A 25,207-nucleotide genomic window follows, 5' to 3' on the forward strand; every position below is an offset into this window, starting at 1 on the left:
CTATTTTCAAATGTATGATCATCACCAAATTGACAGACTAGAGTAGAATACTGGATAAATTGTCAGTGGTATTATTTTTAATAGTATTAAATAAGAAAGGTCAGGCGCCAGAGAACACAAATTAGTAATCTAATTAAATCACCAGCGAAAGAGACAGATCGTGTTAATAAGAGTCAGATTTGTTATTACAGAGCAATTATGAAAGTGAAATATTGAAAGATGCTTTGTATCCACTACTAGGTTTTACACAATTCGTTTTATACAGGCAGAGAAGTGTAGATTAATCAGTTCATCTGATAAGCTAAAAGGCTCCTTTATTAAAATATTTATATCATTTGTACAAAGGGAGCAACACTGGTGAAGATCTGAAAAGACTCTGTGTCGCCCTGGACGACATTCATTTATGAAACTGTTTGCAGGAGTCACTCATTGGAGCTGACGCCAAGTGCCACGTGACCTAATTCGTGAGGTTAAGTGACAGTTTCTGGTTTTGACATTTTGTACATTTCCTGAAATCACTCTCAAATAAAATGATTTCCATGGTTCACCAAACTATTATTTGGTTACATTTTACATTTGATGAATGTAAATCTTCTATGAAATATCAGAATGTTCACAGGACTAGTGAACAGTCTCTTTCTTCTCCCCCGACCCCCACCTGGTTTCTGGCCTTCACAAAGATAGGAAGAGCTTTACGGGCTCCTAAATACTGTGTTATTCCAACGACACACCCCAAATTTCAGACTTTTATACCAGGCCAACCTGGGCTTCCTTCCAGGCTCCATCAGTTTCAAATTTGGAGACATAGGGCAGACTGAGTTACCTTACCTCTCTGAGCCCAGTCTCCTGATTTGTAAAATAACGGTTAATAATTACCTCATGACTTTGTTGTGAGGAATGCTGGACTGTTTTTTATATAAATAGCTATCACAGTACCTGACAGACATAAAGTTAATGAGCTGTCCTTTTATTTTTATTTCCATGAATCTTTAAAGAGCTGCAGTCATTGGGTCAAATGCTGTTGGGTACTACTGATATCTACTGGAACTAATCTATTTAATACACTGAAGTTGTGTGTGCGCGCGCGCACTCGTGCTTGTGCGTGCAATGGAAAGATTTGTTTGAGTGTTTATTTTTTGCTAGAAAAAATGGGAAGTGATTTTCACATGCAAACATATATATATTTAAATGTAACAGGAATTAGTGAATTGGTCTGTTTGGGTGTAATTGAAAGAGATTTGAGTTTAAAGTTCTGAAGCTCTGGGAAGCTTTGATAAAATTCTCATCTTGAGATTCATCTGTTTTAGGATGTAGGGTGTAGATTAAATATATTGAAAAAAGTGTCCTGGGTGACTTTGACCTGCTTCACTCTGTCCTGAGCTGAGAATCTGTGAAGATGAAAGTTCTTGAGGAACTCACACGAAATTGGGGAAAATATACATGGACCGTATAAGAAGTTATCTCAATATAGCATATGTGCTGAAACATATGTATCCACTACTTGTGACGGGAGCACAGAGGAGGGGACATTTGCATTGGGTTTCGAGGGAAGAATAAGAGCTTAACAGGAGAGGGACAAAAAGATATTCAAAAGGTAAAAGGAATAACATTGATCAAGGTTGACAGACATGAGAGGTTTCCCCAAGGAAGAAGGTGGTCTTCTTGAGTGACATATTGGGTGGACATCAACACTGCAATCTATTCAGATTTAATTCCTGGATTTATAAGTGAGGACTAAGGACAAATTCTTCCTTTCAAGACAAATGTAAAATATATTTACAAGAAAACATGTTTCTTGTTGTTGGGGGAAGGGCGCTGTTTATTATGATTGCGTTATTTTTAGATTATCACCAAAGGCCAAAGATTTTGTACATAGCAGGAAAAACAATTAGTAAATGCAATAAGAGTGCCTTAGCGTGCACTTCTATTTTCAAGGTTAATTATTTGTTTAATTAAAGACTTCAGAATCAACCCGAGATGCTGTTGCCTAGAAATACTAGATGAACTTCAATCTCTTTGGTAGTGGAAGAATTGTGTAACAACTTTTTTTGATCTCTCAGTAAGATCTGGCCTTTTCTCACTTTGAAGACCCTATCACATTGTTCCTTTATTTATATTACTTTCTCTTAATTATTGATTATTTATACAATTTTATCTGCATTTTACAAATGAAAGAAGTGAGCCTTAAAGAGGCTAAGTGATATACATATGGTCCCATACCTAGAAAGTGGTAGAGCCATGATTTGTATTCAAACAATTCTGTATTGTTGAAAGAGAGCTCTTGAGATTTTATGAGAGGTTCAATTAGAAAGCAAGGAATTCGAGGCAGGGAGATTGCGGTGGAGGCTCTTTAAATTGTCAGGAAAAAAAGAGGCTGCTGGAGGAACAGAGAAACACAAATAACAAGAGACATTGCCAAATGGAATCCAGAGCATGTGGTCACTCAGTGTGGAGGAAGAATGAGGAGTTGAAGGTGATTTCTGAGGTCTGGTTGTTTTTTTTCTGGCTTTCTCTACAACAGGAAACACAAAGAAAGAATGGAGTTGGATGAAAATATTTATTTGTGTCTGAGGTTCAGTTTAGGAAACTCAAACATCGTTGGTGCCATGCTCTGGAGCTCAAATAAAAGATCAGAAACAAGATATGGGTTGATTAATGACTTGGACATAGTCTTCAGGTTTCTTTAAGTGCTAATTTATGGCTTTGTCTTCTCACATCAGCTACCATATATTTAGTTGGTTGCTTTTCTTCTTTTTTTTGCTTCCTTGACAGAGAAGTAAAAGTATGCTCATAATTTATGTAATGTCATTATAATACATAATCCTGTAATGTAGGCTTGGCCAGATATCTAAGAGGTAAAAAACAGAATGAGCCTTGCTTGCTTCCATATTTTATCTGTATTGTTTTATTTGTTGTGTGCTGCTCATCGTCGAGAATTAGATCTCAGCTCACCACTGTCTGGACTCATTCTGCTAGCCACTGTTCAGTGGGATGTCAGGTGTGCTAGAAAGACTGCCCTGAGCTCCCCCTGATACTTGTCTCATTGAAAGCCAAATTTGGGGTTCCTGTGGTGTTGGTTCTGATTACAGAGCTGGACGAGGTATGCTAATTTCTTTCATTCTGATGTCCTTTGCAGAAACTGCCTCATTGGGAGCTAGGACCTGTGACGATGACCTTACGGAACAGCAGTTGAGAGCAGCCTCAGGTAATTGGTCTATTTGTCCTCAAAACCGAGTTGGTCCTCAATGAGTTACAGTTGTGACTCTCATAGTTTATGCAACAAATGGAACTCTGGAACTGCTCTAATTAGATCTGATCAGATCCCTTATACAAGTAAGTTCAAAGCAAACTTAAAATTGTCCATATATTTGGATATATATGTAAGGTCTTAAAGAACAAGTAGCTTCTGCTTGATAATTTCTCACATCTGCATTTATACACGATGAAGTTTCACCAAAGTGGTCAGTTTTTATGCAAAGTATAAGTCAATACGCTGGATATTATTCTTACACAAGTCAAACAACCTGGTGTGCGGAGTTATGGTTGGTAATTAATGGGTTGATTGGATTTTGTATAGCTGTGTCAACACATTTACTAGTCTGGGTGCTTTGTGTGTATATGTGTGTGTTAAAAATGGCAGCCGTGCCTTGTTAACTGCATTAAATTCAGATAATTTAAGAGGAAATTCACCCATGTTGCTACACACACCTCATTTATTTCTGCTATATAAACATGATCCCAGTTTCCAGATTTATACAATTGGAATAATAATGTGCTATATAGAACAAGAAATGATTATAAAAAAGTCTTTCACATTCATAATGGGGTATTGAAATACTTAAAAAAAAAATAAAGTTTTGAAAGTGAAAACATTCCTCCAATATAAAGTCAGGATTTCCCCTTAAGAAATTATTCAAAGTTAAGTTTACTTTCACCTATGCATGTCTCATGAATACTTTTTAATTTTAGATGTTATATTTCCCCAGAAAACTAGATGGCATATTTAAGATAAAATAGGAAAAATCCAGTTCTCTTCGCCCACCTCAAAAGATTTCATAAATGACCAGATTGGAAATAATAGGGAAAAAATCAAGACTATGACCAAAAAAATGCCAGACTATGTCTCTTATTAAAGACCATTCCCTGTGAATACATTTCTTTATTGTTTTGTAAACAAAGACATCAAAACCTGCATCTTCACCTCAATCTTTCTTTTTTTAATTTTACTTTTTAATTTATTGGGGTGACATTTGTTAGTAAAATTACATAGATTTCAGGTGTACAATTCTGTATTACATCATTTATAAATCCCATTGTGTGTTTACCACCCAGAGTCAGTTCTCCTTCCATCACCATATATTTGATCCCCTTTACCCTCATCTTCCACCCCCGTACCCCCTTACCGTCTGGTAACCACTAAACTATTGTCTGTGTCTATGAGTTTTTGTTTCTCATTTGTTTGTCTTATTCTTTTGTTGTTTTTGGTTTATATACCACATATCAGTGAAATCATAGGGTTCTCTGCTTTTTCTGTATGACTTATTTCGTTTAGTATTATACTTTCAAGATCCATCCATGTTGTCACAAATGTTTCTATATCATCTTTTCTTACCGCCGAATAGTATTCCATTGTGTATATATACCACTTCTTTATCCATTCATCTATCGAAGGACATTTTGGTTGTTTCCATGTCTTAGCCACCGTAAACAAAGCTGCAATGAACATTGGAGCACACGTGTCTTTATGGATAAATGTTTTCAGATTTTGTGGGTAGATACCCAGGAGAGGGATTGCTGGGTCATATGGTAATTCTATTCGTAATTTTTTGAGGAACCTCCACACTGCCTTCCATAGCGGCTGCACCAGTCTGCATTCCCACCAACAGTGTATGAGGGTTCCTTTTTCTCCACAGCCTCTCCAACACTTGTTCCTATTTGTCTTGTTGATGATAGCCATTCCGACTGGGGTGAGGTGGTATCTCATTGTGGTTTTTATTTGCATTTCTCTGATGATTAGTGATGTTGAGCATTTTTTCATATGTCTATTCGCCATTTGTAAGTCCTCTTTGGAGAAATGTCTCTTCAGGTCCTCTGCCCATTTTTCAATTGGGTTGTTTGTTTCTTTGTAGTTGAGTTTCATGAGTTCCTTGTATATTTTGGATATTAGCCCCTTATCGGAGGCACTGTTTGCAAAAATCTTCTCCCATTCAGTTGGTTGCCTCTTTATTTTGTCGATGGTTTCTTTTGCTGTGCAGAAGCTTTTAAGTTTCATGTAATCCCATTTGTTTATTTTAGCTTTTACTTCCATTGCCTTTGGAGTCAAATTCATAAAATGCTCTTTAAACCCAAGGTCCGTAAGTTTAGTACCTATGTTTTCTTCTATGCAGTTTATTGTGTCAGGTCTTATGCTTAAGTCTTTGATCCATTTTGAATTAGTTTTGGTACATGGTGACAGATAACAGTCCAGTTTCATTCTTTTGCACATGGCTATCCAATTCTCCCAGCACCATTTATTGAAGAGGCTGTCTTTCTTCCATTGTATGTTTTTAGCTTCTTTGTCAAAAATTATCTGTCCATATTAATGAAGTCTCATTTCTGGGTTCTCAATTCTATCCCATTGGTCTATGTGTCTGTTTCTCTGCCAATACCATGCTGTTTTGATTATTGTAGCCCTGTAGTGCAAGCTAAAGTCAGGCAGTGTGATATCTCCAGCATTGTTCTTTTTTCTTAAGATTGCTTTGGCTATTCGGGATCTTTTGTGGTTCCAAACAAATCTGATGACCTCAGTCTTTCTGAGAAGTTTTATATTTAGATGCTCCCATGCCTTCTGGGTATTGTCATGGAAATGTTCTACAGGGAAATCAAATATAACAAATTCTAAATTGAACATCTCTTTTTCTGCCAAACCAGGCCTTCTCCTCTTTTCTCCATCTCCACTGATGATGGCATCATGCCGTAGACCTAGTTACCCCAAGTAAGAAAAGTAGGAATCATCAACTTCATTCAAAATATTAGTGCCTTACTGACGGTAAAGGGGGTCAAATATACGGTGATGGAAGGAGAACTGACTCTGAGTGGTGAGCACACAGTGTGATATATAGATGATGTAATACAGAATTGTACACCTGAAACCTATGTAACGTTACTAACCATTGTCACCCCAATAAACTTAAAAAAATTAGTTTCAGAGACTGTAGGGCATAAGTAATGAATAAGACAGATGAATTCTCTCATTTTTGGACACTGTTTCTACACAAATTAGTTATTTTCAGATATATGATGAAGGAAGTAAAAGAGGTTGTGAAAATGTGCTCCCCAGCAGAAGGGTGTAGTAACATCTGTTGAGAAAAGGAAGTTAAGGAAGTCACAGAAGTGACCCTGGCAGTGAGCATGGAAGACATTGGTGGCTTTGAGAAGAGCAATTTGTGTGAAGCCAGCCTGGAAAGGGTTGAATGATGAATGTGATTTAGTAGAAAGAGAATATGAAAAGACACCCAAACCAGACTGAAAGCAAACCAAAGAAACAAATACCTCTTTTCAGTTTTGTTGAGGGGAATAGACAAATGGCATAGAGTCTGGTGTCCTCCTTTTCTCTTCCCAGTTTTGCTTCCTAAATTCAATTCAGTGTGCCAGCGAACCTGTATTGCCTGCCTTCTATATTCCAGGCACTGTTCCAGGTGCTTCCGGCATAAAGATAAACAAGATAATCACTGTTTTCAGTAAATGTGTACCTGTTAGGGAAAGTAGGCAATGCAAGGGATAATTTCCACATCCTATGGTAAGTTGTTTGACATTAATGTACAGGAAAAAGAAGACAACCTTAGTCAGAAACATTAATCCCAGTTCAAGGCTCAAGGAAGACTTTTTGGAGAAAGAAATCATTAATGGTAATAGTAATAATACAGCTAGTATTCTTAAATACTTATTTTGTGTGAGGCCCTGTGCTGACTGATTTTTATATCTTACAACAAACCTCTGAGATTGGCATTATTATTAACTCCAGTTTTATAGATGATGAAACAGATATTTCCTAAGCTGGGCTTGAAAAAAAAACCACAAAAACCAAAAAACATGTATACAATGGAGAAAGTTGTTCTAGATAAAACTAGGAAAAAGAATGGTCTGTAGAGGAAGAAGGCATTGTTAACAGCCACCTGTTTCTAGACCAGGGGTTCACAGAATGTGATCCCTGGACCAGGGGCTGCATTATCACCTGGGAACATGTAGACGTAATTCTCAGGGCTCCCTCTAAACCTATTGAATCAGAAACTCTAGGGATGGAGCCCAGCAGTCTGATTTCTAACAAGTCTCCCAGGTGACTCAGCTGCCCTATCGTTTGAGAAGAGCGTTCTTGCATATTAACTGCCAGGTAGGAAGTGAAGAAAGAAGAGATTGGCATGGTGGAGAAGGACCAGATCCCTTGGAGGTGTTCTTGCCACGTACAGAAGATTGAACTTTTTCTTTATAACAGATGGGAGTCCCTGAAAGATTTGAAGTAGATTTAAATAGATCATACAGAGGATAGATTTGAAGGGTGGGGGTGGGGGTGGGGACTGGGCAGGGAGACAGTGGAGGGGCCCAGGAAAGACTTCTTATAAACCAGGTGTCTAGAACAGATGCTCCGTATATAAAACGAAAGATGTTTAAGTTACTGTCCTCTGCTTCCTATGTACATGATGATTCCAGGGCTTAAAAAGGATGTAATGTTTTCCTTAGAAGACTCAAAGAGAGGGGTTCCAAACCCACTGTGTGTAAACCAATGGGAACCAAGCACAGTTGTCTCTTAGATCAGAGGTACATTACTGAGGTAGCACTGCTCAAAAATTGTATATTATCACGTTATAGAATAAATTAATAGTGGTTTTTCTAATCAGTTTTTTTTTGTGTTATTCAATGATAATAACTCTAAGCTAGTCACTCAAAACTTTTCTTTAAAATATAGCTTATGTGTACGTGTAAAGTACCTTATAAGATCATCATCTCAGCCATGATAAAAATGCTAGGGGAAATTAATTGTGCTGCACTCCTAGAAGACTACAGTATTATTTTGAAACAATAATTTTGAAATTTTAAAAATGAAAATATATTATCAGTTGTCCGAGAACTGGGAAGGTCTACTGGACTCTAATGCACATTGTAACCTTAAGCACATTTCATGTCATAAAATGTAACACATGAATAAATGTTATAATACTTTCATTAGTACTACATGTCATGTATTAGTGGGAAAACGTAATGATGAAAGTGAGGTAAACCGCCTTAACACCTTCATCTTGGAATTTTGTGTGTCTTTATTTTGAAAATTTACGTAATGAAATTTACGTAATTTTCCACAGATTCCAAGGCATCCCTTAAACACATTTAATGTCATGTATATAGTCTTTATTTCCCCCCCTACAAAGCAGCTTACATTTTATGGCATTTTACAGTTGAGGAAACATGGTACTTGAGAATTAGAACGTAGCGCTGCTTCCCTTATCCCCAAATCCAGTGTAGTTTTTCTGGAGAAAGTTGTTTCTCACATTAATACTTTTCACTCGAAAGTCTGTTTATAAAATGAATGTCAACTTTACTTCAAAAACTCTAAGAATGAAAGTGACTTTTGGGGAAGACTTGTATGAAACTTTATGGTGTATATAAGTTACCCTTTGATTATTTTTTGCATGATTAAAAATTTGCGAAGTTCTGTGGCTCCAAAGAGCCTACCTGTAATAAACAGCTTTCGCCTTCTAAACCACAAAACAGGTCTGAATTGCTTGAGCATTAGAGCTAATTGCCTGCCTACTTCAAAGGAAGAACCAGAAAAGGGAGGCGGTGGGGGGAAAGTCACAGAAGCAGAGGCGGTGCGGGCCAATCCACCTCCAGAGGTTATGAGCTGTGGCTTGGATGGGCCGGGCTAAGTTATGGCCTTAGGAACTCCTGTTTGCGATTAAGTTGATGGGGAGAGTCTATCCCACAGTCTCTCCCTGCTGCTGACACAGAGTCTTTGTTCACATTCAGATTTCTCAAACTGTTGCCAGGGTCAGGCTGAGGTCAGACACCACAGTGATGTATGGAAGAACATGTCTGGGAATTTCTGTCGCCCTTAAAACACATACTAGAACATGAAGAATTGGACCCTGCAAAAACCGTCTGATGAGACCCAGAGTATACTGTAGTTTTTCCTTGAGTACCTTCATAATTTTCGTTTTCTCCTCCTGACACGCAATGTTTTATTAATGTGAGTTGCGATAGCCCTTACAATTTTATGTCCCCTCAAGATAAGGACCCTGGTAGCACTCTGACACTTCATTTTCCAGCCCTGGGGGAAAGGTCCAGTAAATCTACTCAAAGAAATCTTGCATCCCTTCTCCAGGATGAGTTGAAAAGTAATTGCCGTGGGTTGCCATAGGTCGCGGCCTGACACTGGATGTCACGTCATGTCACGTGTGTGGACTTGGCAGAGACACAGCCCAATCCGGTCATGAGCTCAGACTTCCAGCCTCCCCCCCCCCAACCACGCCGGTGTCCCCACCCAGCCTGGGCCTGTGCTGGGAGGAGGGAGCCTGTGTTTGATCAGTAATTATCACTGCCGGGTGAACACAGGCTAGAGCCATGAGAAGTGTCCATTCTCTCTTCTTAAAGTCAAACATCCATGTGTGTTTGCCTGAAAGGGAAGCGTCACTCAAACCCTCAGCTGACTGAGCCCCCTCCACGGCGACCACCCCTCTGCTTTTGTTCAGCAGCAAAGTGCAAATATGGAATGGATGGATTTGTACGGTGTCTTGCAGGACTCACAGGGGAAGCAGACGCTTCTTTCAAATGTATTAAATGTCTTGTTTTCCCCTTCACTTGTTGGGAGTTGCCCTCGGCGGAACACAGAGCTGCCCCCCTCAGTTGTGTACTGCTCACACCGTTGCAGAGCATGGTGGCAAAAGAGGCACTAAATAGCATTTTCTTTCTTCTTTTTTTTTTTTGTGCTCAGCTGCTACATATGACAGTGGATATTTCATTCTGCTGTCGGAACGTTATTAATAAAACATGGGGTGTGGAGAGGGCCACGATTTCCCCTTTCAATCACTATAGCATTTGCAATGAAAATTTTATGCAGTGTGTAATTTTCAGTTAATGCTTGACACTTAAAATGTCCATAGCAGCGTTTTGTCTGGTTATTGAAGGGTTAATTGTATCATGTTCTCGGCATAAAAGCTCTGCTTATCAAAAGCAAATAGAAGAGTGTATGCATATGTGTGTCGATGACCTTTTGCCTTTCCAGGGTTAATTTATATGGTCATTAAAGATTTTATGAAATTGAGCAGCCTGGTGCTTCAAATCCCATTTTACCTTCTTCTCCTAATTTATGTCATTCCTACCTGAACAGGGGAATATGATTTTTATTTTTTCTGCTGCCATGCTGTGGGGAGTTGCGAGTCTGGTTATCTGGCATTACTCAGATTGCTAAAAATTCATTAAAATGTGACATCAGCGCAGTGAGAGACAAATGATCACAGGATGAAAGAGAACAGTGGGCCTTTCACGGATTAGTGCTACACAGACCCAGCATAGAGGCTAACTGCATAAACAGATTAATCCACCAGCAGCGGCATAGCTAAGATTTACAGAATAATTAAATAGGGTTGAGTTACTATGAGGATTTCCATGTAATCTAGCTGGTGTGAACCCGTGAATGAGGTGTGGGGTGATGTGGTTGTCATACAAGAAATAGACTTTCTTATGTCCTCTGCCCTGTATAGCTCCCCCTATAGAAAAAAAAAAATCCCAATGTAACTGAACTTTTGAGATCTCACTCTGAGAAATTCCAAAGAATTCCTCTGGGGTCTAGGGACTGAAGGCAGGAGTAACACCTGTCTTACATTTAACCTGTCATTATCACAATACTCCACGAAGAATTTTTTTTCTAAGAATTTGGTTTGCTCTGCCATCTATCCAAGTCCAAGGAACAGTGGGGTCCATGTGGCTTAGAAGCTTCTACTGTTGAAATGACAGAACTGCCTTACAACCATTTTTCAGTCTTTCCTAGCTTCAACTATACTTCAAAATGATTTCTTTTATTTTCATTTGGTATAGGTCCATTTTCTCAAAGGATATAAACGAAGTCTCTTTAGATAAAAATTCACGTGGGTATAGTCAGCAGCTTCTAATACAGACTTTTGAATAAATTTATGTTTGTTTTTGAGAATGAATGCAGATGATTCATAAGTAACCACATTTTTAAACGGTCTTTGAGTGTTCATTTGCAGGAGGGTGTGGGTTTCAAGTCTACTGACTGGTCTGCTTTTCTTAACAGAAGAACAAAATGAAGAGGCAGAAGGAGCTATTAAACCTACAACCACAGTAGCTGAGGAGGACGAGAAAGACAGAAGTGAGAGAGACGCTGGCGAAGGCAAAAACTCTAATAAAGACTCTGGTAAGATGCTAGAATCATTCACCTTTCCTTCTCCCACCCCCACTCCCCACAATCAATTCTTTACCCACCCACCCCCAAGCTTATTAAAAGCTTTTATTCATTTTAAACTGTCCGAATATCCCCACTACTATTCATTGCATGTGATTTCTATCAGTAGCCTCCCATTGACCTATTTTTAATCATAACCATCTGATGGAATAGATGTGATGTGGATAAGTTGAAGAATATTACAGGACGACCAGCGAGATTATTTTTTAATCAAATCAGTTTGTGTGCTTGTAATTTTTTAAGCGCCTTTCATTAATCTTAGCTATACTTGTGATTCCTCTGATGGCATATTAATTTTTCATAAGCACAGGATTCGATATCACTTGAATTTTTTCATTCAATCACAGACACACACCCCTGCACACCACATAACCCTAAAAATAAACGTTATTTTTCCTTGCTTTTTTACAACTTACACTCAGGAATTTGCCCTTTTTAAGGGCATCTATTTGAGGCATTTCAAACAAAATCCAGTGAAAAAGTTTACAGATGATTCAGCCTAAGAAAGAGGAAATATCATTGAAAAGGGATTAGGTGCTGGGTAATTTTGATCTTCTAGAATAGACAAATCCCAGTAATGAAAGCTACTGTCTTTGAAAACAAACCTTCATGTCATGACATTTACTTGTGCACAAACAAACCCTAGGCCAACATCTGGTGTGGATACCTAAGGCTTTTTCTGTGTTTGATTTGGCAAATATATGACTTCATCCATGCTTTGTATGTATGAGATGGAAATCTGTGGTCCCGATGAATATTACATTGGCTACTTTTGCTGCACGCTATACCTAGTTTTATTATGTTGGACTCATTGAAGCAGAAGAAGTGCTGAAACGGGTTCAAGCCTATTAGTTTCAGGTAGTCGTCTATCTTTCCCTTGAATTCCAGTGACAGCTGCATATAAAGAAGCTTGTTTTCACTATGAAGACATTGGGTTGTGCACAAAATATCATTTTTACATGCAACTTGATTTAAACCCGAATTATCCCACATTTGTAATTCAGGCTTTGCGTATCTTAGTTTTGCATTCTCTTCGAGAAGTATTTGAAGGGCCTCCCTGCTCCACACCGCACACCGTTCAATGCTAAATTGCTCTCAGGAGTCCAGTGAGAAAGCGCCACTTAAATTTGCGTCCAGGATATAGTGGCGAACATATGATTCTAATTTGACTTCAACAAAGAGGATCTAAGGTCGGTATTGAGCCTAAAGCAATGTAAAAAAAAAAAAAAAAGATGCCATAGCTGTATGTTAGCAAGCCGGCTTCTGAGGTTACTGACAAGGAATTTGAAGTACCTAGCGATCAGTTAAGGTCAAGGGTAGTGACATCTCAACCTCGTTTGAAAAGAATTGGAAATAGCAAGGTAGTCAGTGTATTCACTCTAAGGGGGACCTCAGCTAGGCTGACCGCCTGACTACTTCCGGGAGGGCAGGATTCTGTCTGCGCTTAGTGGTGTCTTTGTCATAGTAGCACCAGAAGAGATAGCAGGCTCTACCCCTCCCAGGCTTCAGAAGAAGGTGAAACACACAGATAGTACAGAAGAGTTCACTGAGTGCTCACGTAATACTCAGGTATGTGACATTGTGCTTGGCTTTAAATATGGAATACCTTGTAAAGGATGGATTGTGGAAATCGCTTGGAAATGGCTCCAGGCTTACCACTGAGGGAAGAGCCTTGCCTGGAACATACCACAGAGGCGGGCACTCCATCCCCACCAGCACCTTTTACCGCCCTGCATAAATAATGGGCTCCATCACTCCCTAATGGCCTGATGAGTTATTGTCCTTTCTTGGGCGCCTAATTGTACCATCTAGACAGGACTGGAGCATAGGAGAGGACACAGAATATTGCATAGTGGCAGTTGCTTAAAACAAATTCTTATCCCTGCAGAAATGCCTCCCCACATGTATCTATAGGGATAAAAATGGGCTTTAAGCACCAACCAAAAGCAATTACTGAGATGCAAATATTTAGCCTTGAAACCTCCCAGCCTTCAACACAGTTCTTGTTATTGACAACGAATATGAACTTTTAACAAAGTTTTCCGCTTCCTAAATTGAATCCAATTAGGTGAGAAGATTATTGCATGGATTTTTTTCCTCCTTGTAAATATTTCTCCTGATGGACTAGCCACTTATATACATATTGTGTTTTCCTTATGTCAGTTAGAAATGTCAAAAACTATGAGCAAACTTATAAATTAATCACTATCTTAATGTGTTAGATGGGAAAACAGTGTGACCCCACTTTAACACAGAATTTTTTAGACAGCAAGGAATTAACACATGTTAGGAAGACTGTGTTTGTGTAAGCTGTTGTACAGTGTTGCTGCCATTAATCTCTAGGACGAGCGTTTGGCAATATGCAAGTTATATTTGCTGAATATTCATTCATAATAGAAAAGCCTCCTAATGCCTCATTTATATTGTCATTTAAATCTAGTGCCACTTTAGATTAATTATAATCCAAATTATAGCTCTGTGCAGTACGAGAATTAATATAGAGTTTATCCAGATTAATACATTTGCATTGAAAATGTAATATGTCTCTGCCATGGCGAAGGGGACCACTTTTTAATAAGGGAGTAAACATGAGGAAGGATGGAAATTAACCTTCATTATTGCAATTAAAATTATCCTTTCACTCTAGTCTCCTTAAAGAGAAGACTGTAGCGGTAATTAGAATTTAAAATTCTTTGGAGTTGAATAACATCATCTGTTATCTCCATGTTTTATAGTATTCAAATGTTATACATTGATTCATAAATAATAACTCAGTATTTTGTTTTATTGTTTTGCTTTGAGTACATATGTGTTATTGGATTTTCCTCACTTGTTATGAGTATAAACCATTTTACAACCTTCTGTGTTTTAGGGATTGAAAATTATTAAGTAGGCGGTATCTGAATTGAAATGAATTATGTCATTTTTATATTAGCAATCTCATGCAACTTAAATAATCTCATAACTGACAGATAATCATTGGCTCATCTATTTGGCAGTGCTTATTTGTAATTAGACTTCATTTTTTAGTTTAAGTGCATTAAAATGACATTGTTTTTTGAGACTATTGTGATGTCCTTAATAACACAAAATGACTTATGATCTCATTTCAAAATTTTGTCTAGAGTATCAAACAGGGTTTATTTCAAATAAAGTTACAGACATAAACTCTTGAGTAATCACCAAACTTAATCAAAACCTTCCTGAAATTGATTGGCGCTTATTTAATATATTTCTAGGATAAACAATGCAGAAAGAGACCCCCGAGTTGAACCCTTGTAATTCACGATGGAGGCCATAATACCTGAGATAGCACCCCCTTGAAAAGTAGAAAAGGCACACTTGCATAAAATGTAATTTCTGTGAACTTTGCAAACAATTCTGATGATCTGCCTTACCCTCAAGAGTCTGTTTATGTCTACCTGATCACATTTTGGCATTCTCTGGTCTTCTTATCAATGTCATGCATTTTTGGGGTGCCTAGCTACAGCAAGGAAGGTCTAGTCTCTATTTATAGCTTCTTTTTAATTAAAAATAAAATGGTCTTTATGCAGCTCCTCGCTTCCATTAAGATCATGGTTTAATTAAGTAGCCAAAAAACATTGAAGTGGCCAACAGTTCTCACAATGGCTATGAAATGACCCTCAAACTTAACTCTTATTTTCTTAAGGCAGCACGCCCATCACTAAATTCAAAAGCAGCTATATTGTTGATGAATATGAATAAGCATAAAAATAGCAGATTAATTATGCAAACATGTATGCATAGTAAAATGTTCCAAAGCTTGAAACCAGTTTTTTTTTTTTAATCCTTTATAGTACCGATATTAGACTATACATGCTTATGAAAATACGGCTACAGCTAGGCATTGAATTGATTCAAAAGAGTTTCTGGTAGGTTTATTCTATGTCTCATATGTTTCCTAGGGCCTGCCTGCAAGCACCAAGAGTTACGGAAACAGGGAACTGGACGAATTTTTAGTTTGGTCATGTCTGTTTCTACCATGTCCACAAAAGAATGATAAGGGAAGATGACAGTATTATTTTCTTAAAGGAACATACTCTGACTCATTAATGGAGAATTTTAAAAATAAAGTCATCCGATCTCACAGGAGAAAGGGACTGATGGGCATTTGCTGATGTCAATGGCAGTCATTTTCTACAACTTGATCAGACATGTTACGCAGTACATTTTGTTTGCAAATATTATATAGCGTATTATTTTTTGAATGTTTATTTTTAATACTTTAAAAACAACAGCACAGAGTATATTCTGCATTGAGACAGAAAGACCTATTTTTTTGATGCTAGAATTAATTATGAAATAAACATTCCTGTTTCTGACATATCTTTGGCTATCAGATACTGGCACAGTGTTTGATCAATGTAATGGAATTTGTCAGTCTCTCTCAAATTTTTCATTCAAATAGAAATATGATAAATTATTTTTTCAGATATCTAGAAGGAACCTACATTTTTTCAAGGCATCTGTGTATGTAGGGAAAATGTACCAATTTAAATAAAATTTAATGTTTGTAAATCCACAAATTAATATCAGTGTAATTTGTTGAAAACATAGTACGAATTCTGTACCTACCACAAACTCCCCAAGGGAATAAAATTATCGTCATTATGTCTTTTAAATTCTATTTTAATTGTGCTATCCTCAGAGTCACTATTACTTTTAAATTCCTTTCAGAATTCAAAATTCCTGAAGTTGTTTATATGGCTTAAACATGCATCTCCATCCAGGATGGAAAAAGAATGTTATTTTTTGGTTCATTTTTACTTTGTTTTCATAACATCCTTGACCTTATTTTTAAATTAAAACTGGGTTATTTTGCAATAAGGTGCAATTTGTTCATTTATATGAACCGTATGTGGATTGAAAAAAATCAAGATAAATCTTCATGCACAGCATACAATCAGATTACGCCTAGACTCTATATTTACGCGGGGTCTGATAGCAATCAATGGTTTAGCTTCACTGCATTTCAAGATGTATTTGCACCCAGTTGTCCAGTGATAGTGTCCTCACCCTGGAAATAATTTAGTTGCAAATTGACTGGAAGACGGTGAAAATTGAAAGTTAAAATTAGAAATACTCATAATAAACAGCAGAAAAAAGGTCAGATGATGCTGGGCTATGATGAGATTGGAATGGCTGGTAAATGAGGTTTTGTGTTTGTCATGAGATGTATGTGACATGCCTACCCAATGTCGCTGTAATATCCAGCCTCGCAGAGGAGATTATCGGGGAAAATTGATGCTGGAAAGAATTTTCTGTTAGATTTGGAAATTAGAATTGCACTCTCTTCTTTGATGTGTGAGTCTCCGACACATTACGTTGCTCATCTAGGCAAAATTGTAAACCCTCTTTAACACTGAATATTTGGATTAACCTCATAAAAACAATCGTCTTCTTGAGATTTGGACTACAATATTATGTGTATGGCCAACTGCTGAAACACCTGAAGCAAAGAGTAAATCACAAAAAGAAGCAGATGATAAGTACGTAATATGTAGTTCATTTTTCAATCCTACGTTCATCATGGAAGAGGATTATTTTTGTTTCTGACTTATAACTAGTTAGCTCTTCTTAGAATTTTGACGTGTGGGTGTCCAAGCATGTTGAACAAGAGATAGGTCATTAAACATTAGTAAAAAATAATTATGTTCTAAGTTAGCATTTGTGAATGGGAATAGATTTGCTTTAATGTGGTAAAGGCATTCTGAGACACCAGAGAGCAAGCGTTATTGATGAATCTTTCAAGGTCACCTAGGGTTATCTAAACATGAGACAGGAGTCCATTTTAAAATATATTTATAAAGTCCACATAGTCGGTGGACACAAAGAAGTATGCTTTTTGCCTTTTGAGATTAGCATTATTTAAAAGTGTCCTCTGTGTGTGTGTGTGTGTGTGTGTGTGTGTGTGTTTCAGTGGATTAAAATCAGAGCAATTGGAAAGACGTCATTTTTCAGGTTTTGACATTTGTATTTGTTAGTCTTTTGAAATTGACGTGTTCTATTCTTTTTTGGGGACTCAGGAATAATCACACCAGAAAAGGAACTAAAAGTCAGTGTGTCAGGGGTGAGCCAGCCACTCCTGCTGGCAAAAGAAGAAGATATTGCAACAAAGAGATCAAAACCAACAGAGGACAATAAATTCTGTCACGAACAGGTGAGTGTGTCTTTTTGCCCTTTCCTGTATAAATCTGTTTTGGTTTTTTTTTGTAATACTTTGTATTATGGCTTCTGGTAGTTTTAGAGCTCCCGATGATTCCACGCTGTTGAAAAGTACGTGAACGTTGTCATGGGCGAGGCAATGAACCCTCCGTATTACTTCTAGGCTCCGAAGTCATCAGAATTCATTAACTAAGAGTGGTCATATTTATTCACTGTTTTCCAGTTCTATCAGTGTCCTTATTGTAACTACAATAGTAGGGACCAAAGTCGTATCCAGATGCACGTCCTGTCACAACACTCAGTGCAGCCCGTCATCTGCTGTCCCCTCTGCCAGGACGTTCTCAGCAATAAAATGCATCTCCAGCTGCATCTGACGCACTTGCACAGCGTGTCTCCGGACTGTGTGGAGAAGCTGCTCATGACAGTAAGGACACCAAATGTTCATGCATGTGTGACGTGATCCCTGGAAAGGCAGCAACACAAAATCTGCAATTATGAGTCCACAGAAATTAATTTCTTCTTCGCTACTTAAAGCTGCCTGACTGACTATGTTATAGAAACCACAGTTATCACCATTCAAGGCCCATTTGTTGTTGCTTTTGCTTAAGGAAAAGAAACCAGTATGATACACGCATATTTTATTGAATAGCGTGTATTTTTGTCACCCTAATTTTATATCTATAATGTTAATCAAGTGAGTCACGTGGACACATTGAATTTCAAACTTTCTCGAGTATCAGTATAAAAAAATCGACCTACAAAAACCATATTTTAAGGAAAGGACAATACCACATTGCAACAGCATTTATCTGAAATTAGAAGGGAAAGCAGTAGCCCGTAAGAGCCACAAAATGCCCCTGTTCTGGTTGGAAAAATCAAAGTGGGTTATGCTACTGCCAAACTGCAGATGTGACGGAGTCTGTGATTTCTGGGGTACGTTTGACATGAACCCCTTTGGTTGTCACAGGTGCCTGTCCCTGATGTCATGATGCCAAACAGTTTGCTTCTGCCAACGGCCGCCTCTGAAAAATCGGAGCGGGACACACCTGTAGCCATCCCAGCTGAAGGGTCTGGGAAATATTCAGGTATGCCTGCTGATGACCACAGTCTGCAGAAAACGCACCTCAGGGGCCCGCATTTGCAGTGATGCTCCAAGATGATTATGAAAGATTAAAGAAAAAAAAGCAGTGAGGAAAATAAATATTCCATGAGCCATATTTTTCGACGCGTAATTAGTTTTCTGGTTATCTGTCGCTGCCCTTGGGCGACCCAAGTGTTGGTGACCAAGAATATTCTGTGAGTTCTAATTCCCGAACACAGAGGCACAAGGCTTGGTGTCACACGGATGGTAGCACTAGAATTACCTTGGACTCCTTTTCTTCCCTATCCTGAAATTCCTTGAGGCCAGGGGTGATTTTTTTCATTCACCTTCGTATCCCCAGTGCCCAGCATAATGCTCGCCATGGTGTAGTTGTTCGATAAATATTTATTCAAAGAACCAATTAAGCAGAAACTTGCAGAGTCTCCTACTTACAGTAGTTATAGGAAGGTAAGCAGCAGGCCTCCTTCCTGGAAGTGATCCTTTTGTGCTTTCTCTCACACAGGTGAAAGTCCAATGGATGACAAAAGTATGGCAGGTCTTGATGACTCGAAGGCGAGCGTGGAAATAAAGAGTGAGGAGCAGAAACCACCGAAAGAACCCACGGAAACGTCGGAATGGAACAAAAATAGCAGCAAGGATATGAAAATTCCGGACACGCTGCAAGATCAATTAAGCGAGCCGCAGAAAAGGCAGCCCCTCTCGGTTTCCGACCGTCACGTGTACAAGTACCGCTGTAACCACTGCAGTTTGGCTTTCAAGACCATGCAGAAGCTTCAGATACATTCCCAGTATCATGCGATTCGGGCCGCCACGATGTGTAATTTCTGCCAGCGCAGTTTCCGTACATTCCAGGCTTTAAAAAAACACTTGGAAGCAGGCCACCCCGAACTGAGTGAAGCCGAGCTGTATGCCTCGCTGCCCGTGAACGGTGAGCTCTGGTCAGAGAGTGAAAGTATGGCCCAGGACGACCATGCCCTAGAGCAGGAAATGGAGAGAGAGTACGAGGTGGACCACGAGGGAAAGGCAAGTCCTATAGGAAGCGACAGTAGCTCCATTCCCGATGACATGGGCTCGGAACCAAAGCGGACCTTGCCTTTTAGAAAAGGGCCAAATTTTACGATGGAAAAATTCCTCGATCCGTCTCGCCCGTATAAATGTACAGTGTGCAAAGAGTCGTTCACCCAAAAGAACATTCTCTTGGTCCATTATAATTCAGTTTCTCATCTGCATAAGTTGAAAAAGGTGTTGCAGGAAGCCTCCAGCCCCGTTCCTCAAGAAACGAACAGCAGCACAGACAACAAACCCTACAAGTGCGGCACCTGCAACGTGGCCTACAGCCAGAGCTCCACCTTGGAAATCCACATGAGGTCGGTGCTCCACCAGACAAAGGCCAGGGCGGCCAAGCTGGAGCCAGGCGGCCACGTGGCCGGTGGGCACAGCCTTGCAGCCAACGTTAGCAGTCCCGGCCAAGGGATGCTGGAGTCCATGAGTTTAGCAGCAGTAAGCAGCAAAGATATCCACTTAGATGCCAAAGAATTAAATAAAAAGCCAACTCCGGAATTAATCTCTGCCCAGCCTACCCACCACCCTCCGCAGTCACCAGCACAAATTCAGATGCAACTTCAGCACGAGTTACAACAGCAAGCTGCGTTCTTCCAGCCTCAGTTTCTCAACCCAGCCTTTTTGCCTCATTTTCCGATGACCCCAGAAGCACTGCTCCAGTTTCAGCAGCCCCAGTTTCTCTTTCCGTTCTACATCCCAGGGACGGAGTTCAGCTTGGGGCCGGACTTGGGCCTGCCGGGCTCTGCGGCATTTGGCATGCCTGGCGTGGCGGGCATGGCCGGGTCCTTGCTCGAAGACTTGAAGCAGCAGATTCAAACCCAACATCACGTGGGCCAGACCCAACTGCAAATACTGCAGCAGCAAGCCCAGCAGTACCAGGCCACACAGGCCCCGCTGCCGTCTCAAAAGCAGCCCCAGCAGCCCCAGCAGCAGCAGCAGCAGCAGTCGAGCAAACTACCGAAACAAGACCAGCCCAACCTGGCCGGTGCCGACTGCCCAGCCATGAAGGAATTGCCACCTTACAAGGAGGCAGAGGAAACTGCCGAAAAGCAAGAAAAGCCAAAGCAAGAATTCATAAGCGAAGCTGAAGGACTCAAAGAAGGCAAGGACTCCAAGAAGCCCAAACCGTCGGAGCCGTCCCTCCCACCCCCCCGCATCGCTTCAGGGGCCAGAGGAAACGCGGCCAAGGCGCTGCTGGAAAACTTTGGGTTTGAACTGGTCATTCAGTATAATGAAAACAGGCAGAAGGTGCAAAAGAAGGGAAAAGGCGGGGAAGGTGAAAACTCGGATAAACTGGAATGCGGGACTTGTGGCAAGCTGTTCTCCAACGTGCTCATCTTAAAGAGTCACCAGGAACACGTGCACGGGCAGTTCTTTCCATACGGCGCCCTGGAGAAGTTTGCTCGTCAGTACCGCGAGGCCTACGACAAGCTGTACCCGATGTCGCCCTCGTCGCCGGAGACGCCCCCGCCCCCGCCGCCCCCGCCGCCCCCGCCGCCCCCGCTGCCTCCAGCCGCTCCGCCGGCCTCGGCCCTGGGGCCGGTGAAAATGCCAAGCACGGTGTCCACCCCTCTCCAGGCCCCGCCCCCCACCCCGCCCCCTCCCCCGCCGCCCCCGCCCCCTCCCCCGCCGCCCCCGCCCCCGCCGCCCTCGGCTCCCCCGCAGGTCCAGCTGCCGGTGTCCCTGGAGCTCCCCCTGTTCCCCTCCATCATGATGCAGCCCGTGCAGCACCCGGCCCTGCCGCCCCAGCTGGCCCTCCAGATGCCCCAGATGGACTCGCTCTCCGCGGACCTCACTCAGCTTTGCCAGCAGCAGCTCGGCCTGGACCCCAACTTCCTGCGGCACGCTCAGTTCAAACGGCCGCGGACGAGGATCACGGACGACCAGCTGAAAATCCTGAGGGCCTACTTCGACATCAACAACTCCCCCAGCGAAGAACAGGTCCAAGAGATGGCGGAGAAGTCCGGCCTGTCCCAGAAAGTCATCAAGCACTGGTTCCGAAACACGCTCTTCAAGGAGCGGCAGAGGAACAAGGACTCGCCCTACAACTTCAGCAACCCCCCCATCACCGTCCTGGAAGACCTCCGCCTGGAGCCGCAGCCGTCCTCCCTGGAGCACTACAAGTCGGGGGACGCCGCCTTCAGCAAACGCTCCTCCCGGACCCGCTTCACCGACTACCAGCTGCGGGTCCTGCAGGACTTCTTCGACACCAACGCGTACCCCAAGGACGACGAGATCGAGCAGCTGTCCACCGTGCTCAACCTCCCCACCCGCGTGATCGTGGTGTGGTTCCAGAACGCCCGCCAGAAGGCGCGGAAGAGTTACGAGAACCAGGCGGAGGCGAGAGACAGCGAGAAGCGGGAGCTCACCAACGAGCGCTACATCCGGACCAGCAGCCTGCAGTACCAGTGCAAGAAGTGCAGCGTGGTGTTCCCGCGCATCTTCGACCTCATCACGCACCAGAAGAAGCAGTGTTACAAGGATGAGGACGACGACGGGCAGGACGAGAGCCAGACCGAGGACTCCATGGACGCCACCGACCAGGTCGTGTACAAGCATTGCACGGCGGCGGCGGCGGCGGCGGGGCCCCCCGATGCGGCCAGAAGCGCCGCTGCCCCCGCAGCGGGGTCCGGCTCGGGGACCAGCACCCCTCTCGTCCCGTCGTCGCCCAAACCGGAACCCGAGAAGACGTCTCCCAAACCTGACTATCCCCCAGAAAAGCCAAAGCCGAGTGACCCCCCGCCCCCTTCCCAAGGCGCCAAGCCGGCCCTGCCACTCGCATCCACCTCCTCGGACCCGGGGCCGGCCTCGGCAGCTCCGCCCCAGCCCCCCAAACAAGCCCCGCTGATCGGCAGACCCCCGTCGGCCTCTCAGACCCCGGTGCCGTCCAGCCCACTGCAGATCTCCATGACCCCCCTCCAGAACAGTCTACCTCCGCAGCTGCTCCAGTACCAGTGCGACCAGTGCTCGGTGGCCTTCCCGAGCCCGGACCTCTGGCAGGAGCACCAACACATGCATTTCCTCGCGGCTCAGAACCAGTTCCTTCACTCTCCGTTCCTGGAACGGCCCATGGACATGCCCTACATGATATTCGACCCCAATAACCCCCTGATGAGCGGGCACCTGCTGACTGGTGCTCTGTCACAAATGCCACCCCAGCCCGGCTCCGCCCACGCCGCGGCCCCCGCCGCCTCGGGCGCCGCTTCCCTGAAAAGAAAACTGGACGACAAGGAGGACCACAACTGCAGTGAAAAGGAGGGAGGCAACAGCGGGGAGGACCAGCACCGCGACAAACGCCTGAGGACCACCATCACCCCGGAACAACTGGAAATCCTCTACGAGAAATACTTGCTGGATTCCAATCCCACCCGGAAGATGCTCGACCACATCGCGCGGGAAGTGGGGCTGAAGAAAAGAGTCGTGCAAGTCTGGTTCCAGAACACCCGAGCCCGGGAGAGGAAAGGCCAGTTCCGGGCGGTGGGGCCAGCCCAGTCCCATAAACGGTGTCCCTTCTGCCGCGCCCTGTTTAAGGCCAAGTCGGCCCTGGAAAGTCACATCCGCTCTCGGCACTGGAATGAAGGAAAGCAGGCGGGGTACAGCCTGCCCCCCAGTCCTTTGATACCCACCGAAGATGGGGGCGAAAGCCCGCAGAAGTACATTTATTTCGATTATCCGTCTTTGCCGTTGAGCAAAATCGACCTGGTGTCCAGTGAGAATGAACTGGCCTCCACGGTGTCAACGCCCGTGAGTAAAACAGCGGAGCTGTCGCCCAAGAATCTCTTAAGCCCTTCTTCGTTTAAAGCCGAGGGTCCCGAGGATGTGGAGAACCTAAATGCCCCTCCAGCCGAGGCTGGGTATGATCAAAGCAAAACTGATTTTGATGAGACGTCCTCCGTCAACACGGCGCTCAGCGACGCCACCACCGGCGACGAGGGCAACGCTGAAATGGAAAGCACCACGGGCAGCTCCGGAGACGCGAAGCCAGCTCTGTCTCCTAAGGAGCAGAAAACCCTTGATGCTTTGCCCAAAACGGCAACCACACCCACCACGGACGTCTGCGACGACAAATTCCTCTTCTCTCTCACGAGCCCCTCCATCCACTTCAGTGACAAAGACGGTGAGCATGACCAAAGCTTTTACATCACGGATGACCCCGATGACAATGCCGACCGCAGCGAGACGTCCAGCCTCGCCGACCCGAGTTCACCAAACCCTTTCGGATCCGGCAATCCTTTTAAATCCAAAAGCAACGACCGACCAGGTCACAAGCGTTTCCGAACCCAAATGAGCAATCTTCAACTGAAGGTGCTCAAGGCGTGCTTCAGTGACTACCGAACTCCCACCATGCAAGAGTGCGAGATGCTAGGGAATGAGATCGGTCTGCCCAAACGCGTGGTCCAGGTCTGGTTCCAGAATGCCAGGGCCAAAGAGAAGAAGTTCAAAATTAACATCGGGAAGCCTTTCATGATCAATCAAAGTGGGACAGAAGGCACCAAGCCCGAGTGCACCCTGTGCGGGGTGAAGTACTCTGCCCGTTTGTCCATCCGAGACCATATTTTCTCCAAGCAGCACATTTCAAAAGTGAGGGAGACCGTGGGGAGTCAGCTGGACCGGGAGAAGGATTACTTGGCTCCCACCACCGTTCGGCAGCTCATGGCACAGCAAGAACTCGATCGCATAAAGAAAGCTTCAGATGTGCTGGGCCTGGCGGTGCAGCAGCCCAGTATGATGGACAGCAGCTCTCTGCATGGCATTAGCCTGCCAGCGGCCTACCCAGGCCTCCCCGGCCTTCCTCCAGTCCTTCTCCCTGGAATGAACGGTCCATCTTCCTTGCCCGGATTCCCGCAAAATTCAAACAGTAAGTCCTTTCGAGGAGAATCAGTCTAATTAATCGGTAGTATTGGGCCGCCCATCACATGTAACCAAGATCAGGGTACACTTGGATCTCTTTTTTTCCTTTCAGTAAGTGAAGCCATTAAGTTATTTGAAATATAGATGTTTTCTTGGCGAGAATTAATAACCCCGGAAGTAAGTGAACCCTGAGCATATGCAGAAAAGTAAAAATGAGGTAGGTCATAGCAGTGTCTCAGAAATGTATTCATTATTTATATCATGAAGTCTTTATGTCTTAGAAATACTCCTTTGAGACATCTGTTGCAATACTGATTTGGTGTATACATTAAGGAAGTGAAGCACTAAATTGGTATCTTAATTTATGTTCTTTCCGAGGAACATGTTTTTGTTGTCGTTGTTGTTGGTTTTTGTTTGTTTGTTTTCCCCAAAAGTGCTAGCAAAGTCAAAAGTTAAGAGCCTTCATCTACATCACACCTAGCAGGTAATAATGCTTATGTTTCAAGTTGAACTACTAACAATATGACTCCTGGGATCATTTGTAACATGGC

At 42.5% G+C, this 25,207-nt stretch overlaps 1 protein-coding gene across 4 annotated transcripts in view; it reads left to right on the forward strand.

The window, feature by feature from the left end:
- The window catches only part of ZFHX4 (zinc finger homeobox 4), a 177,809-nt gene that overhangs the window by 142,178 nt on the left and 10,424 nt on the right, over nucleotides 1–25,207 (forward strand). For 3 of the 4 annotated variants that reach the window (XM_081070325.1, XM_081070327.1, XM_081070326.1), the window contains exons 5-10: nucleotides 3,137–3,205; nucleotides 11,288–11,407; nucleotides 17,503–17,636; nucleotides 17,865–18,065; nucleotides 18,609–18,726; nucleotides 19,246–24,663. In XM_081070325.1, coding sequence (XP_080926451.1) covers nucleotides 3,137–3,205; nucleotides 11,288–11,407; nucleotides 17,503–17,636; nucleotides 17,865–18,065; nucleotides 18,609–18,726; nucleotides 19,246–24,663 — 6,060 coding nt within the window. The remainder of the gene's footprint in view (nucleotides 1–3,136; nucleotides 3,206–11,287; nucleotides 11,408–17,502; nucleotides 17,637–17,864; nucleotides 18,066–18,608; nucleotides 18,727–19,245; nucleotides 24,664–25,207) is intronic. The other variant, XM_081070328.1, reaches the window with a different exon arrangement.

This window comes from Rhinolophus hipposideros (assembly GCF_964194185.1).
Source record: "Rhinolophus hipposideros genome assembly, chromosome: 13".
Taxonomy (NCBI): domain Eukaryota; kingdom Metazoa; phylum Chordata; class Mammalia; order Chiroptera; family Rhinolophidae; genus Rhinolophus; species Rhinolophus hipposideros.